An 18,523-nucleotide genomic window follows, 5' to 3' on the forward strand; every position below is an offset into this window, starting at 1 on the left:
ACATGGGCCCCAGTGGATACAAACACAAAATTATGGCACAAGGACTCTGCCCCTCAAGAAGAGCCTTGATATTTGGGATGCAGAGATAAGGTCCCACCAGGTGCAGTGGCACATGCCTGTAATCCCAGCAGTTCCAGAGGCTGAGGTAGGAGGATCGTAAGTTCAAAGCCAGCCTCAGCAACTTAGGGAGACCCTGTCTCAAAATAAAAACAAAAAGGGCTGGGGATGTGGCTCAGTAGTAAAGCACCCCTGGGTTCAAACCCTGGTACCAAAAACAAAATCTAAAACAAAGATAAGTTACCTTCTTTTTGGAGCAATTCCTGTTTAGCTGACCTCACCAAAGCTCACCTGCCTTCCAGGGACAAAGACTGATGCCAAAGGCAGGCAAGGGGCCCAAGGGCTGGTCCTAGCCTTGCCTGAGCCTCTTCTAGACAACATTCTAGGAACAGTCACGAAGGTGTCCCTGGCCCAGGCATCTCATCACATCCTACCTGCCCACCCTCCCAGTGTCAATATATCTGTATTTCCCCTTAATTTGCATATGCAGATACAAGTCTTGATTGTAATAAAGACCCTTTGGCCTGCAAAAACAGTTACCACCTGGTGCTCTGCAGAAGGGGTTCGCCACCCCCTGTTCCAGTTTGTGGGCCCAGGTCAATCATCAAAGCCTTATATAACAGCCCAATCTACCACTCTCTCCCCCACTCCAGCAGGCATATCACAGTGCAAGAGAAAATCTAGTCCCAATTTTTAAAAGTCATTTTTCCTAGTGTTTTTAGTGTGATGAGTAATTGGTATATACATCGCCATGGATGGTGACCCATGATGTGACATGCTGTTGCCCTTGAGAACAAGCCCTCCCTCCCCATCCACCACAGGGGCCCTCTTTCTTGTCCCCCAGACCAGAGATCACCAACCTGGTAGCAGATCTTAAAAGACCAAGGAGGTCGATTTCTAAAGTGGACTGATTAAGCGTCCATCTCAGAGAACTCATTAAGCGAGCACACCCCTGCTCTGCCCCCAGCCCCAGTGAGTAGACCTCTGACAGCTCTACCTTGCTTCCAGAGCCAAGACTAGCCCTTACAGTGCCTTCTGGAAATCAGAAAAAGAGACCCCTTCCTTCTACCTGTGGGAAACATCATATTTTTCTTTCATTGCATTGACAGCTGATGGAGAGTTATAATAAACATGCAAAGCTATCATGTCAACGATACAGAAATAGCACCCGCCCTTAGGCCCTGTAAAGTTGCTTCCTGCACACCCTGTATAAGTGTCCACATCCACCCTCTTCACCTCTGTTTGCCAGGATTCAAGGACCCCTCGTCCACCTCCTTGTCGTACTGGGTCCTGATGTCCTCTATGCAGCCATTGTCTCCAAATCCTCCCCACTCTGTGTTGATACACATCTTGCCCTCATCCCCGTCCACCAGCTCAATGTTCCGCAACTCCTCCATGTAGCACATGTTGCTTCCCGTCCCTAGAAGAAATTGCAAAGGGAATTTAGTTCTCTAAGACACCATGAGGTCTTGGGCAGCGTGGGGCAGTGAATAAGAATCAGGATTGGAGGGCTGGAGATAGAGCTCAGTTGGTAAAGTGCTTGCTTCACATGCACAAGTGCACAAGGCCCTGGGTTCAATCCCCAGCACCACGGGACTGGATGAATCCAGCTCTATACTCAGCTGGCTGGCCTGGGGAAGTTGTTCCAGAGGGTCATCTGGGCACCTTGAATATAAGCAGCAGGCAGAACAAAGAGATGCAGATCTGCTGAGATGGCTTCAACCACGTGTCCCTCGACCTCTTAGAGAAGGTCGTCCCTATTTGGAATCCACCTTGGCCTTAATCACTGCCAAATTTCTTCCAAAGGTCCCTAAAATGTCTGTATCATCTCAGGCCACTCTCTTCCCCTCTTCTCAGTTTCTTTCCAACTCATCCCCTTCCTACGTACCCTAAGAACTAGAAGAATCCAGAGAAACAAGTTGGTGCACATTGGGTCCAAAGTGATTCAATTTTGGTCTCTTTCTTCCTAAGAAAGTCTGTCCCAAAGCCATCATTTGAAAAAAAATCCCTTCTTTCTATGTCATCTCCTTCCTCAACAAAAAGGATAAACCTGACTTAGAACCCTTAATGGAAGAAGATACTAAGTAGAGATTTCAAAATTAGGCAACCTGGAGTCCCAATCTTAATTAATTTCTTCTCTGCCTTGGACAAAGCATCTGCATAATGGAGAAATAGTGAGTTGCCCCACCCAAACCACCTCTTGCTGTGTGAGAATATCTTGAGGACTGGGATGGGATTAGCAAACATGTGACATCTGTAAACCACCATTTTTTCCCTTGCCTATGACCTGGCCTTAGAACTACTCTCAGCATAGTAGTCCAGGCAACTATCTAACCACTTACCTGCAATCAAGCCAATCTCACAATTAGGATCTTCATAGCCACAGGTCATCATGGTCCCCACTGTGTCATTCACAACCGCAACTATGTCCAGGTCAAACTCCTGCAAAGGAGGAAGTTCTACTGGAAGCAGGATGTGGAGGAGTCACAGGGACTGGGCAGAGGGTGGCAGAGCAGAGGGCCTAGGGGAAGGGGGCAAGGTCAGGCATGAGACTCAACACATGGCCTACATTTCTCCTCTTGATGGCTTCTCTGAGCATGTCCACCACATCCTCCCCTTCACAGTCGGTGGCCTTGAAGCCTTTGGTCCACCCTATGAGTGTTCCCTGAAAGAAAGGAGGGGAAATTCATCTGAGCCATAGTTCACAAGGACCACCGTGAACCTCGACTTCTACTAGACACTGACAATTTGATGGCGAGCCAAGCACACATGCTTTTGATTGTGTTTCTGCCTCTGCAGCCCTAACACAGCACGGAGGTGTCACTGAGCAGGATGCCCTGACAAGGTCTAGCACTGTGTGGAGTCACTGCCACAATTCCTGTTCTTCAAGGGTCAGCCATGTTCCCTGCCATTACTGCCCAGAATCAAAGCCTGGGATCAGAGAAGAAGTCCCACTTCTAATTCATCCTGGGATGGATTGAGATGGGATCAAAGGTGCAGTTACAACATGTTTGACAAAGCATTGTTCCACAGCGAGAAACTAGAGGCATCCTATGATTGCAACAATATCCAGGAGACCTATCATCTTATGCAGGAATATAAAAAATGTTAAAAACCTCTTAAAGTATGCTGCAGGAGAACACTGGATGTTAGAGAACAATGTCCCTTAGGCACTGTTAAGTGAAAGCTCAGTAAACAAATACAGATAGTGAATCATTCTATTTTTATTTTTAAAAATTACATATGCACATGAACCTGGAAAAAGATCTGAAACACTATTTTTGGTTTTTTTGTTTTGTTTTGTTTTTGTTTTGGTACCAGGGATTGAACCCAGGGGTGCTTAATCACTGAGCCACATCCACATCCCTTTTTTATATTTTATTTAGATACAGAATCTCACTGAATGCTTAGGGCCTCACTAAGTTTCTGAGACTGGCTTTGAACTCGTGATCCTCCTGCCTCAGCCTCCGGAGCTGGGATTACAGGCATGCGCCACCATGCCCAGATATTTTACAATTTTGAGAAGTATTTTAATTTTAAAGAGAAGCCCAAGGTTGTCCTGTTAGCCTGAAGCAGACGGCACTCTAGCCCTAGCTCTGCAGCCCAGAAAGTCAGGAGAGGGGACAGCTGGCAGAGCTGGGGTATCTGGGCCAACAGAGGTCTTGGGAAGGAGAGGTGGCCAGCAAACCCGCCGGGAGTGCCCCACCCCTGTGGCTCGATGCCACCTCACCCTGAGGCCCTCGGCCAGCAAGCCCCGGTCTCCCTCCTTTTCTCCTCAGTCCTCAAGAAACTGGGCCACCTTGCTCCTTTCCTGCTTGACATGTGTAGACAAATCAGAGACAACCCAACTGAAATACCTCTCTCTTGTAAACTGCAGTTACACAAAAATGTTATCTACTTTTAATCTCTTTTTTCCTCCAGCCATGGGCGGTTTTGTTCCCAGCTACCCACTTGCTCATCTTGTCAGAACAACTGGAAGAAGAGGCCCTAGAAACCCAGTGCCCTGGGTCAGAAGCACAACTGTGTCCCGGAGCCCATCAGCCCTTCAGGACCGTGGACAGCTGCACACAGCTCCCCCTCCCCCACAATGTATTGATTCCTAGGGCCACAGTGACACAGGGATAGGATCATCTTTAAAGAACAAAACATGACTGACAAGAATGCATTCCCTTCTGACTCCCCATCACCTCTACTACTAGGAGGTCACCTGTACTATTAGTCCAGTAGGAGTCCTTCCAGATCTTTTTCTCTATGCCTATGTATGTTTTTAAGTAAATAATTTATACAGTATAAACTACTGCTATTTGTTTTCTTCTTCAATGATGCTCCTTCTAGATCTTTCTAAATCACTTGACAGGGACCTGTTACATTCCTTCACTGAACAAAATATTCCTCAAATATAATTGCAGAGAAATTTTGGAATCCATAAAACATACCTTTAAAAAAGGGTATATATTTATCCTCATTTTTGTGGGGGAAAGGGAACAAGGGATTGAACTCAGAGGTACTTGATCAGTGAGCCACATCCCCAGCCCTATTTTGTATTTTATTTAGAGACAGGGTCTCACTGAGTTGCTTAGGGCCTCATTTTTTGCAGAGGCTGGCTTGAACTCTTCATCCTCCTGCCTCAACCTCCCAAGCCCTGGGATTACAATTGTGCACTACCATGCCCAGCTATCCTCATGTTTTAAGTGAGGAAATTAAAGTACAGAGAGTTAAATAAATCATCCAAAGTCACATGGCTAATAAATAGCAAGTCCTGGATTTGAACAACAACAACAAGAAAAAACACACATTTTTTTTTTTATCGTTAAAATATTCCACCATGGCCCAGTTTAGTGGTGCACACCTATAATCCCAGCAGCTCAGGAGACTAAAACAGGAGGATCCCATGTTCAAAGCCAGCCTCAGCCACAGTGAGGTGCTAAGCAACTCAGTGAGACCCTGTCTCTAAATCAAATACAAAATAGGGTTGGGGATGTGGCTCAGTGGTGGAATGTCCCTGACTTCAATCCCCAGTACAAAAAAAGAAAAAAAAAAAATTCCACCATGTGTTTCTAGCTGCTCTGAATTACGACTCCTCAACCAAGTCAAGAGTGCCTGGGAGGAAACCTGAGCTGCCCCAGAGGAGGAGAGTGGCCCCCGCAAGCTGCCTCACCTTGTCAATGCTCATCTGCCTGCAGGGAAAGGAGAAGGTGAAGCCCAAAGGCAGCCGGGCACCCTTGAGGCCCATGTAGTCCAGGAAGTCGGCGATGCACTGCACGATGTGGTCGAACAGCTGGGGGGAGAGACACATCCATACCACTGGGCACCCATCAGGGTGCGAGTGGCGCCCACGGGGCACGAAACTCCCTCCCTACACTCACCTCCTCGCCAGTGCCCTGCATGATCTCCAGGGGGATGGCAAAGATCTTGTTGTACATTCGCACTGACCTCCGTCCGCTTCTGATCTTCACCAGGAGGACCCGGAAGTTAGTCCCCCCTAAATCCAGGGCCAGGAACTTTCCTTTCTCTGTGGGGAGAAAGTGAAGGCTGTGTTCTCCAGCATGCACTCAGCAGGGACTTGTGTCAGGGCACTGGGGGGAGGAGGAGAGGCCCAAGCCCAGCAGACCTGGAGCCGGCCTTCCTGGGCTCCAGACCAGAGGGTCAGGGTCCTGCACAGGGAGGTTGCACCTGTCTGAGGCCAGACTGCAAAGGCCAGGTGCCCCTAAACTATCATTGGTGAGGTGACACAAAAAGGGCCCTGAACTGCAGGAAAGGGACCTAGTGGCTCTGAAAGATGGCTTTTCATCTTAAGCAAGGGTGGCCAGGCCCTGCCTTTCCACATCTGCAGAATAAGAGGTTGGGCCTCTGAGGGCCTTTCAGGCTCTAAGTTCCACCCCGCAGTGGCCTGTTAGGAAACCCCAAGGCACCGTATTCTAGGAACAGGGCGTCTGGTAAAGGACACACTGAAACTGACTTGCAAGAGGCCTCTGAGGGTGACTCTGGGCTAGGTGACCCTGACCGCAAGGACTCCAGAAGGTGTTTCCATCCTGTCTGTGCAGCCTAGAGGGATCCTCGTCACAGCATGGGATGACTTTTCTTGCTCCCTCTCCTTCCCCTGATCCCCACACACCCCAGCCTGACTAATGAAAAACCGTGTCAAGTCCTTCCCCCTTGGTACCTGTGGGCCCCATGTGCAGTCAGAGCCTCTGGCTTCCCTGCTGCCCGCATCATCTGCCTCCTTCCCAAAGAACCTTCTCCCTTCGCTCAGCCTCACTCACTTTTTTTTNGGGGATTGAACTCAGGGGCACCCGACTACTGAGCCACATCCTCAGCCCTTTTTTGTATTTTATTTAGAGACGGGGACTCACTGAGTTGCTTACTGCATCTCTTTTGCTGAGACTGGTTTTGAACTCGAGATCCTTGACACCTGATATCACTTACTCATTCATTGCCTAGCAGCTGTGAGCCCCACCCACAAGGGCAGGGGCTATACTTCACTGCTCGGTTACTGTGCCTGGAATAGAGCAGTAGGTTCGTAACAGAGCTTTGAGGAGTGAAGGCAGAAGGATGAAAGAAATGAAGAATATGAATAATTAAGTAATTATGAGATTTTTTTAATATATTTGATTTTTCTTTGTTTTTATTTTGGGAGGTTTTTGAAGTTTTTGTGTTTTTTTTTTTTTTTTTTTTGGAGGGGAGTTGTTTGTTTTGGTGCATTGAACCTTGAACCCAGGGGCACTTACCACTGAGCTACATCCTCAGTCCTTTTTATTTTGACACAGATTCTAAGTGGCGAAGGTTGGCCTCAAATTTGTGATCCTCCTGCCTAAGCCTTCTGAGTCATCAGGATCTTAAGTGTGCATCACCACACCCAGCTGGATTTGGGGTTTTGGTGTGTTTGGGTGTGTATGTGTATGTGTGGGTGTGTTTCTCATGTAAACTCAAAGGATTTGGGCTTCAGAAAGATCTTCGTTGTTTAGAGATCCAGAACAGGTGACCTCAGCAGGTCACTAAATCCCTAAGTCTCAGTTTGGGTATCCATAAAATGGGAATCATTTCCTCTTTGAGAAACATACAAAGTGTTTTTGGAGATGAAATGGAAGTAAAGGTTCAAATGCAAATTATAAGATGTGAATCAGCTCACAAAGTTCATTATTTCAGTAAGAAGTCCATGAGATTCGAAGAGGTAAAATATTTTTTCTAAAGAACTTACTGTCCTCTTCAGAGGCTTCTCTCCCCTGAGCCCGAGGTGCAGGACCAGGATCAAGAGTTGAAAAAGTCCAGGGCAGAAACCAATGAGAGGAAGGAGAGCAATCCAAGCCCCAGGAGAGAACCGGCAGGACAACCAGCCCACACCAGCCCAATGACCCAGACGGACGCTCAGGGACAGGAGGACCTGAGCCTTCTGTCTGCTCCTAGAATGGGTCTGCTCACGTCCTTACCTACACACATAGACACATGTGCGTGCATGCTCGCACACACACACCCCCTTGGGTCAACTGAGGCCACAATTCAGAAGGAGAGTGAACCCCCATCTCCTCCTTTCATTACAGACATGAATCCAACGATCTAAAAACCGAATACCTCCCTGGATTTAGGGAGGGTTTTTTGGGGGGGGGCACAGTGTGTGCTGGGGATTGAACTCAGGGGCACTTACCCATTGAGCCATATCCCCAGCCTTTTTCTGTATTTTATTTAGAGACAGGGTCTCACTGAGTTGCTTAGGCCCTTGCTAAGTTGCTGAGGCTGGCTCTGAACTCACAATCCTCCTGCCTCAGCCTCATGAGCTGCTGGGATTCCAGATGTACACTACCACACCCAACTTAGAGAGTTTTGATGGAAGCTCTGGGTGGCCCTTCAGAACAGAGGGCTTGCAGACCCACCTGTGCCATCGGGCATCCCGCAGACATAGGTGGGCAGCATCTTGACTGTGGCCAGCGCCTGCGTCTTCTTCTTCAGCCCATACTCAAGCTCAGTCCGCATCTTGTGCTGCACGCCCACCAGTTGCTCCCGGGTCAGCTGGAACAAGGCCAGCACCTCATCAATCTGTTTCCTCTGGGCCTGCACACGGGAAGCCACTGCCGTCACCATGGCGGCCCCCTTGGTGCTGCCACTCTCTGACAGGAGGAAGCGGACATCACAGTTTGGGACCAGTCTCCTCACCACCTTGTGCAGGCGTTTGGGGTACCTGGAAGTAGGAGTAATGCAAAATATCAACAGTCAGGTCTGACTAATGGGAAGAGACCCAGGTGGAGTGGGGACTGCATCTGCAGTTGCTAAATGTTATGGAGGGTGACGAGGACAGCTGGGACAGTGGAAGGACACTTGGGAGGCTCAAGGAAATGCCTATTTGATCAGCTAATATTTCACCAGTGGGGTACATCCATGCATAATGTATTAGCTGGGCATCTTCTCTGTCTAAAGAAGAATCTTCTTCTTAGCCCTTTCTAGGGTGTACCCACTCAACTTCCAGCCTGACCTCCATTAGTCAAAGGGGATTCCATTCTGTTTTTCTGCCACTGCTGTTTTTTCCCATCTCTAACTGGGTGTAAATTATTTTCCAATCTTACCACCTAGTAGGTTTCAATAAATAACGAATGAAAGATGGATGGATGGATGGATGGTAGATGGATGGATGGATGGTAGATGGATGGTTGGATGGGTAGATGGATGGATGAAATGGGTAGATAGTAATGGATGGATGGATGGATGGATATATGGGTGGACAGACACCCATATAGATGGATGGGTAGATGGATAGATGGCCTTCCTAATTAGGCAATTGGCTTGAGCAGACTATGTCTTCGTGAGTGATTCCCAAAAGCACCCAACCATTTAGGGGAAAGTAGGCTTTGGATTCACCGTTTCCTTTTAATCTTAGAACTATACAGGGGTGTTCCATTCCAGCTGCCCAGATACACAGCATCGTTCAGTGAGAACACTGGAACCCGGCCCCAGGAGAGACCTGCTGGAGGGGTTGCAGGTGGACAGGCGGCACTCACTGAGGGTGTATCTTGTAGAGTGTGCCATCCATGCCCACTGTGGTCCGGAGCCTCGCCAGCTTCTTGTTCTCCCGGAGGCGCGTCAGGATGGCCGCCAACGCTGCTGCACAGAGATTGGCGGAACGGAAGGAGACGATGGTGCAGACATGCTGGACAGCAATGCAGTCGGCCTCAGAGGGCTCCAGGCCCAGATCCACCAGGATCTCTCTTGTATTACCAAGACCTTCTTTGTACCTGGCCAGGGGACAGGAATGAGAGGACCACACTTCCCCATGCCACGGACATCCTCCTGGGGGAACCAGCTCTCCTACCTCTCAGGATTATACAAATAGACTGGTTCATGGTGACAGAGGAATGACAATATCAACATTGATAAGAACAGTTACTATCTATTGAGCACTTACTATACGCCAGGTACTTGTCTAAGGATTTCATATGTATTAACACATTCAATCTCCACAAAAATACTAAGGAAAAGCAGTGTCACTACCAAATTGTACAGATGAGAGAGGTGAGTCACAACAAGGGTAACTTGTCCTTGGTGGCACAGTTAATAAGTGCTAGAGCCAAGATTTGAACTCAGGTAATTAGATTATGGCCCATACTTTTAACCACGCTGTGCTATGTAGCCCAAATCTGCATAGTCCCAGACTCCGGGTGAGTGCCAGTCTGCTGAATCGAAACTGATTACACAGCCCATGGCAATGCCAGGGATTCTCAGCCTGAGGAACAGGACACTGAGATGACTAAGGCCAGCCATCTCCACCAGCAGCCCATTGAAGGGATCTAAGTGTAAGAACTCAAATCACCAAATCTACGGGTGGCTCCGCTGGCCACCCACCTCCCACAGAGGCAAGGCAGGAGGGACACAGTCAGTGACTTACTTCTCCATGGCAGCCACATGTTGTGTTTCAATCTTGCCCTTAGTGTGGAGAGCAGAGGATTTCATACCACCAAACAGGAGGCCAGCCTTAGCCATCTTCAGCAAGATGAGCCTGACGAGCTCCCCCAGGTACAAGCCACTGATCATCTTCTCAAACCTGCAATTTGGTGAACACATCAGTGGAAGCCACATCTTTGGTTATGCAGCATCATATCCCAAAGACCAGAAGCCATGGCTCAAGGTCAAGAGCAGGATAAGAGCTCTGTGGATCAGGAGGCCTCAGCCCAGCCCAGGTGCAGCACGCCGTTGGCAGAAGAGCACCATCCTTTCCTCGACACTCTTCATCAAGGAAAGGGCTAAGTTGGAGAAGATCTAAGATTCCTACCTGTTCACAAAATGCTGGGCTCCAAGAATCTTTATCTCAAATCACCCTGGCTGTGGGGGTGCCATGCTTACTTTGGGCATAAGGAAACTCAACATTCCTTTCCTAGGAATCACATAACCATTGCATGACAAATCACATTTCAGGTACTTCCACTGAGCTTCTATCCAAGAGAGAAAGATGCTGCTATCATTTGGACCTAGAGTGTCCTGCAAAGGCTCATGTGTCATAAGCTTGGTGCTCAATCTGTGTAATGCTGTTGGGAAGTCGTGGGATTTTAAGAAATGGGACCACAAGGTGGTTGTCCAGTCACTTGGAGAGTGTCCTTGGAAGGGATGTTGGGACTCTAGTCCCTCTCTCTTCCTCTCTTTTTCTCACGCCCATCCAGGAGGTGAATGGGCCTCCTCTGCCACATGCTCCCACCATGATATGCTGACCCACATCAGGCCAAAAAGCAGTGGGGCCAACCAATCATAGACTGGAATCTCCCAAACTGCAAGCCAAAATAAACTTTCCTTCTCATAAGTAAATTGTCTCAGGTATTTGTTACAGTGCTGTCTGTGAGACAGAGGATCCACCATAAGGTGGATGCAATATCTGGAAGGCTACCTATACCTCTGAGTCTGCACACCAGACAGCTGCTAATCCTCAGCCCCCCACCAGGTGAACTACAAGTTTCATTTTCCAAACATGATATGACACAAAGTCAAGGGCAATCTATTTCATAATCTACCTTGCATATTTCACTTTTTAAAAATCTTAGAACATTGAAGAAACAGAAAACAATCAAATGAAATTCAGGTAGGATTCAAGAGAATGGAATTCATCTTAAGTGAAATGGAAACGGATAAAAATGAAAAAAGTAAAAAAAAAAAAAAATGGGCACCACTTCCTTGGAACATGACTGCCTGGGGTCCCCAGGGAAGCTGGGGTATGCTGGGTGTGGGTACAGCCAAGGCAGGAATGTGCTGTGAGGGTTTGCATTTCTAGTGTTTGAATGATTTCTAGGAAGTGCCTAAATATTCATTCACCAAGGCGTCTGGGGCTGGGAAAGTGGGAAATGAACTTGGGACATGTTCTCTGTGCTAAAGGACAAGCTACTTAAGAGCAATGAAAACATGTCATGAGGACGCAGGAGTCAGCTTGAAGGGACTTCCTTTGGCTAAATCTGGAGAAAAAACTTGGAGCATCAAATTAAACAATGATAGGAAGAAATTGAAACTCATTTAAAAAAGGGGGGGGCTGTGGCTGTAGCTCAGTGGTAGAGCACCAGCCCCGCACGTGTGAACTGGGTTAGACCCTCAGCACCACATAAAAGTAAATAAATAAAGATATTGTGTCCATCTACAACTAAACAAATATTAAAAATAAATAATAAGGGCTGGGGTTGTGGCTCAGTGGTAGAGCCACAGAAATGTAAAATAAAGATATTGTGTCCACCTAAAACTAAAAAATAAATATTTAAAAATAAATAAAATAAAGGTATTGTGTCTATCTACAACTAAATAATATATTTAAAAAAGACATTGGTGAATAGACAAGCAAACATAAGTAGAGTAGAAGGAGCATGGGAGAGGGGAGGGAGGATGGGAGGGAAAGGGAGGATCATGAACTGAAATCGATTTTTTTTGTGTTTGTTGGTCAGAATGAGCCCAACTACTATGTATAACTATAAAGCTCAGAAAAAAAAAAAAAAGACACTGGTGGGGGCCAGGCACGTGGTGCATAACCGTAATCTCAGCTACTTTCAAAATAAAAAATAAAAAGGGTGGGGATAAGCTGGGAGGGGGGGGTAGCTCAGTGGTAGAGTGCTTGCCGAGCACGTGTGAAGCACTGGGTTCGATCCTCAGCACCACATAAAAATAAATAAATAAAATAAACATATTATGTCCATCTACAATTAAGAAAAAAATTTTAAAAAGAGTGAGGATAAAAAAAATTAATTTAAAAAATATTTTAAAAGTGGGGAATGTAGCTCAGTGGCAGAGTGATAGCTTTGCTAGACCATGAATCCAATCACCAGTACCCAATATATATATATAGCTGAGGTTGGCCTCGAACTTGCAATCCTCTTGCTTCAGCTTCCCAAGTTGCTGCAATTATAGGCATGTGCCACTGCACCTGGCTCAGAAAAAATAATCTTATACATACATATGTAAGTGTATTTTATGTGTGTTATAAGCACAGACATACATATATACAGAGAGATAGAATATTACTATTTGGGGAATTTGAGTGAATGGGTATGGGGAAACGTTGTACTACTTTCACAACTTTTCAGTAATTCAAAATTAATTTTTATGGGGTGCAGCAGCACATACCCCTAATCCCAGCAACTTGGGAGGGTGAGAATCACAAGTTCAAAGCCAGCCTCAGCAATTTAGCGAGGCCCTAAGGAACTTAGCAAGGCTTCGTCTCAAAATAAAAGTTTTTAAAAAGGCTAGGAATGTGGCTCAGTGGTTAAGCGGCCTGGGTTCATTCCCCTAGTACCATATATATATATATGGTACTAGGGGAATGAAAATATATATATTTCACATATATATATGTTTTTTTTTCTTAATTTAAACATTCTTTCACTTAACAAACTCTCAATGAAGTTCAATAATGTGTAAGACTCAGTGTGTAGAAAGGAAAGGAAGGTCAATCGTGTAAGCTGCCTTCAGGGAGCTCAGCATGTAGATGAAGAGCTGCGGCAGACACCTAAATATAGAGACGTGTATGGGATGAGGCTGGGAAGGGTGTGGTCAGCAGACACAGAAGGAAGGCCTGGCCAGGCCCTTTTCTGTACTTTATTTAGAGACAGGGTCTCATTGAGTTGCTTGGGGCCTCACTAAGTTGCTGAGGCTGGCTTTGAACTCACAATCCTCCTGCCTCAGCCTCCCGAGCCTCTGGGATGACAGGCGTGTGCCACCGCACCTGGCATGCCTGGGTTCCTTCTGTGGCTGCTTGCCTATGTGCTCCAAGAGGGCCAGACCTGTGGTTTGGTTCACGGCCTCATCTCCAACGCCTTGAAGCACATCCTACTCCAGAAATACGGGCGGAACTAGAGCTAGGGATATGACCTAGGAGACAGCCAGACCACTTCCTTGGCTTCCATCTGTTCATCTGCCAAATAAAACTGAAATACAAGCCTTGCCTTATAAACTCATTGTGACAGATGACTGGTCACACGTGGAGAGCCTCCCAGGTACAAGGCACCAGGGATCAGGCAGTGCCTGGTGCCGATGCCCAGATCAGAGCAAATGGGCACTCACAGTTGTTTCCCCGGGTTGAGTGAGCCAAGGTCCAGCTCCCTGTCAAACTCAGTGCGGATGTCCTCCAAAGCCCCATCGTCCCCGAAGGCCCCCCACTCTGTGTTGATGCACATCCTCCCCTCGTCGCCTTCCACAAGGTCAATGTTGCTCATGTCCTCCATGTAACATGCGTTGGTGCCAGTTCCTGGAAAAGGGATCAGAGAGAATATGCAAAGAGGAAAGGGCGCCCGGCTGGGCAGGACATGGAGAACCCAACTGCCTGGAGTCCTGAAGAATGCACACAAAGTGCTTTTGATCCACTCCCCAGGGCTGGTGCTGGCAGAGGAGAGCAGCTTTGGCAAGCCTCAAGCTCATGAGGAATAGAGCTGACATGCCGAGCCCGTGCTTCTCAGTGTGTTAATGGATGGCGGTTATGAATGGAGTCAATTATGAAGCCGTCCCTCATGAATATGCATGAAAGCTGACAAAGCGCACTTAGAAGAGAAGGCTGAGTTAAGCTAATCTTGTAAATATTGGGGGGGAAGCCCACTCACCCAACCCAGAGCAAGCTGCTCTGTAAGCTACTGACATTCCTTTTTATTTGACACTAAAAATACTCTACTTACCCCCTGCTAAAAGTGGCTCTAGCATATGCGCTATCTTATCTGTGACAGTGATTAACTAGCACCTAAGAAAGTAACGATTCATATCCAAATACAAGATCACTACAGGAAAATCCCTCAAATACTTCAGTTTTGGGGAACCCTGCAAGGGGAGTCTTTTTGGAGTCTTTTGGGTTGATGGAAATGTTCTAAAATTAGAAAGGACATTGATGAAGCTCTGTTAGTTTACGAAAAGCCACTGAACTGCACACCTGTAGCATGAGAATTAATATTCCTCAGACAAGCTGCTTTAGATGTCTTTAAAATATTTTTTCTATTTCTCTGACATGCTGGACTGAGTATTTGAAATGCCAACATGAAAAAATGGGAAATGTAAGAAAGCAGAACGTGGCCAGGCTCAGTGGCGCATGCCTGTAATCCCAGCGGCTTGGGAGGCTGAGGCAGGAGGATCACGAGTTCAAAGCCAGCCTCAGGAAAAGCAAGGCCCTAAGTAACTCAGTGAGATCCTGTCCACAGGATAGCAGCTGGATGTCATGGGTGGAGGCCACCCCATTCTGAGGTGTGGAGCTCCTGGAAATGGAAAGGCACAGGAAGCTGCTCAGGTTTAAAGACTCTGCCCTTCCAGACAGTTGGGCTGAGGAGGTGCTTTTGGAGATTAAGACAGATCAATTCAGAAAACTTTCCCAGTCATGGTAGAGAAATGGGAAGGGGAGAAGTGGCTATTCAAGAACAACCTAGAGACCAGGTCCCTCCTGCCTTCTCATGGGCCCTCCTGCAGAGCCCCTCCCACCTGCTGGATATCTCTGGGGCTCCTGACGTCCCCTGACAGCACAGCCTCTTGATTGATCATCCTTGTCCCCATGAATTGATCCTCCATGCAGCAGCCAAAGAAAGCTTTTTAAAACACTTATCCATTTATCCAACCCCCACTCAAAGTCCTCCAGGGCTTCTCATCCCCCTTGGATAAAAGCTGGTGGCCTTTCCCCCTCCTCCCACCCTCCCCCACCAGCCTTCTCCTACTTGATTCAGCCACCCTCAGCCTCTGAGGTTCCTTCAAGCAGCCTGGACTCATCTCTGAGGTTAGAGGCTCCTCCCTGCCAGGGACACCTCTCCCTCCACCTCCACCCTTCCCTCTCTTCCTCCTCTCCTCCTCACCCCTCACTCTGTCATGGCAGCCTGTGTTAACTTCTTCATCATGCTCACCACCACCAGAAATTATTTTATGAGTGTCAGTCTCCCTGTCCTTCCCCACCTCCCCTCTGCAAACTCTAGAAGAGCACAGGAGCCCACGGCTGCAAGCCCAGGGCTCAGGCCAGGGCCCACACACCACAGCCTGCGGGAAACACTTGTGAATGAATGAATCAATTTCCCATCTCCTTAAGTCGCTTCTCCTAAATGGACAGGGTCAGCCCCCTCATCATTTACTCAGGTTTTGCTGAAACTAAGCTCCAAACAAGCACCTTTCTCCCACCTCCGAAAAATAAGTTTAAATGAGTTACCAATGATCACACCGACTTCACAGTAGGGATCATCATAGGCACATGTCATCATGGTCCCCACGGTGTCATTGACTAAAGCCAGGATATCCACATCCAGGTCCTGTTGAACACAAGGCCCCGAGAGCATCAGTGGGTGGGAAGGAGGTAGGACCCTTCCCCTTCCCTAGGAAAGCAGTTAGTTGAGACATCACTAGATTCCTCCTGCTGGGCCTGTGGGGAGAAGTGGGGTGTATGAAGGTCAGAGGCTGGGAGAGGGAGAGGGAGAGGGAGAGGGGACCTGTGCTCCTCCTCTGAGGGTGAAGGCCTCTGTGCAGAGGGAATATGGACAGCCCATCAGGAGGGTTGTTCCCCACACCCTTGTGTGAGGAAGCCTGAGAGCGCACAGAGGAAAACACACCTATGCTGGGTGCAACGGTGTCTCTAGGGAAGGAAGCCAAAGTCTCGCCACAGGAACCTGGTCCCCAGCAAGCCCCCCTCCAGGGGTCATGCCGTGGTTTCCTGTTCTGCCAAGTCAACTTGGGTCATTGCACAGGGTTCCCCAGGGTTGGAGGAACATTTTTAAATAAACTGATAATGTTAAGAGAAAAATGAAGGCTACCAAGGAATAGAAGCCCAGCCTTAAAGAGAAAAAAGACCAGAAGGCTGCACAGCACAACAGCCCTCTGCACTGGGGACGCCGCCCAGTGGCAGAGCACTCAGCTAGCACTGGAGAGGCCCTGGTGCAATCCCTGGCACAGTAAAAATACACACACACACACATATGTGTGTACTCTTTCCTTCGGGGTAACAAGCAGTTGGGATTTATTTGTGCTGCGCTTTCCAGCTCATCAAGGAGCAAGCCATCTGTGGAGCCTGAGAGAGGAGGGGTGGATATGCACAGCCCGGGGTTTAACTAAGTCCCCCTGAAGGGCTGCGGCCAGTGGGGGACTCAGGGAAGTGCAGGGAGGTGCTGGGCTACCTTTCAACAGTAATGGGAGCCACCCCACAGACAAAGGGTCCCCAGTGGGTTGATCCAAAATGGCCACATCTGTGCTACAGGGGGATGTCCCTGAAGAAGTTCCTTCTCTGATTCTCCTTCCAGGCAGGCACAGAACAAGACCCCCAAGAGAAAGGGGCTGGGGCTGGGGCTGGGACTGGGAGAGGTCCTCATGCCAAAGTCAATACCTCACCTTGTGTTTTTTCATGGCTCTGGTCAGGCGGCTCACTACGTCCGTGTCCTGAACGCCCCGTGCCTTGAACTTCTTGGTCCATGAAAGCAGGACACCCTGTGGGGAGACATCAGATCCAGTCCAAACGGAGCAGCAGAAACATCAAGCGCACAGAACATCACCCACGGGCTTCTCTTCTCTAGGCTGAAGCACCCCCAATATTTTCTCTCATTTTGTTTTCAATTGACACATAAAAACTGTTCAGATTATGGGGTACAGTGTGATGTTTGAATGCACGTATCTAATGTGTAATGATCAATCAGGAAAATTAGCAAATCCATCACCTCAAACATTGAGCACTTCTTTGTGGTTAGACTATTCAGTCTTGTAGTCCTTTTGAAATGTATAATATAATTTCATCCACTATAGTTGCCCTACTGTGCAATAATACTGTGCAATAGAACACCAGAATTTATTTCTCCTATTTAGCTGGGAATTTGTACCCACTGGCCCTTCTCTCCTCAGCCTTCCCTCCTTTTAACCCTTCCCAGCTGATGGAAACCACCATCCTACTTTCTACTTCCACAAGATCAACTTTTGCAGATTCAAAAAAAATGAGTGAGATCGTGTGGTATTTGTCCTTCTGTGCCTGGCTTATTTCACTGAACATCCTCCAGCCTCATCCACTTTGCTGTATGTGACAGAATTTCGTCCTTTTTTGGCTGAACGGTATATTCTGTTGTGCACACGGGACACACTTTATCCATTCATCTGTTGGTGGACATTGCAGTTGAGTCCATAGCTTGGCTATTGTGGACAGATTCTTCTAATATCACTTCAGATGACTTTTTTAGTATTTATTCCTCCCATGTGAGTAGACTGAAACTTGATATATAGTAACAGAGCGATTACAGAAGAGTTAGAACTACTGGGCGTGGTGGGGCATGCCTGTAATCCCAGTGGCTCAGGAGGCTGAGGCAGGAGAATGGAGAGTTCAAAGCCAGCCTCAGTAATTTAGCAAGTGAGACCCTATTGCTAAATAAAATACAAAAAAAGGGCTGAGGATGTGGCTCAGTGGTTAAGTGCCCCTGAGTTCAATCCCTGGTACCAAAAAAAAAAAAAAAAAAACAGTCAGAACACTTGGATTCCTGAGACATTGGAGCCTTCGTTTATTCAACTGTATAATTGGAATATCTCTTTCCTATGGAGGATATGAAGAAATACCTCTCTCTCTCTCTCTCTCTCTCTCTCTCTCTCTCTCTCTCTCACACACACACACACACACACACACACACACACACACACACAAGCATGCTCTGATGAAAATATCTGGCATACGGTATCTACATGTTGTATGATTTGCAGGTCCCCAAAACAAAAACTAGCAAGGTATTACCTTGTAGGACTCCCTCAAAAACTTAATTCCACTTGGAAAAATAGTTCTCAAGTTGTATCAATCTTTTTTCTTTTTTTGGACCCAGGGCACTTTACTACTGAGCTACATTCTCAGCCCTTTCAATTTTATCTTGAAACTAGTTTCACGAGGTTGCCCAGGCTGGCTTCCAAATTTCAATCCTCCTGCCTCAGCTTCCTCAGATGCTGGGATTATAGGAGTAAGTTACCACGCCTGATTATCAATAATTTCTTTACAAATGATGTTTCCCAGGTGTTTCATGTCTGAAATCACAAATAATCATATAATTTTTCA

The 18,523-nt window shown here is 47.4% G+C and overlaps 1 protein-coding gene across 1 annotated transcript in view; it reads right to left on the bottom strand.

Moving 5' to 3' along the window:
- The window catches only part of Hkdc1 (hexokinase domain containing 1), a 45,419-nt gene that overhangs the window by 10,512 nt on the left and 16,384 nt on the right, over nucleotides 1-18,523 (bottom strand). Inside the window, exons 5-15 of the mRNA XM_015500552.2 lie at nucleotides 16,837-16,932; nucleotides 15,668-15,767; nucleotides 13,567-13,750; nucleotides 9,929-10,084; nucleotides 9,045-9,278; nucleotides 7,926-8,230; nucleotides 5,424-5,569; nucleotides 5,216-5,335; nucleotides 2,627-2,722; nucleotides 2,400-2,499; nucleotides 1,294-1,477 (exon numbers count right to left, since the gene is read on the bottom strand). Of these exons, the coding sequence (XP_015356038.1) occupies nucleotides 1,294-1,477; nucleotides 2,400-2,499; nucleotides 2,627-2,722; nucleotides 5,216-5,335; nucleotides 5,424-5,569; nucleotides 7,926-8,230; nucleotides 9,045-9,278; nucleotides 9,929-10,084; nucleotides 13,567-13,750; nucleotides 15,668-15,767; nucleotides 16,837-16,932 (1,721 nt within the window). The remainder of the gene's footprint in view (nucleotides 1-1,293; nucleotides 1,478-2,399; nucleotides 2,500-2,626; nucleotides 2,723-5,215; nucleotides 5,336-5,423; nucleotides 5,570-7,925; nucleotides 8,231-9,044; nucleotides 9,279-9,928; nucleotides 10,085-13,566; nucleotides 13,751-15,667; nucleotides 15,768-16,836; nucleotides 16,933-18,523) is intronic.

The sequence above is a fragment of the Marmota marmota genome, unplaced genomic scaffold (assembly GCF_001458135.2).
Source record: "Marmota marmota marmota unplaced genomic scaffold, marMar, whole genome shotgun sequence".
Taxonomy (NCBI): domain Eukaryota; kingdom Metazoa; phylum Chordata; class Mammalia; order Rodentia; family Sciuridae; genus Marmota; species Marmota marmota.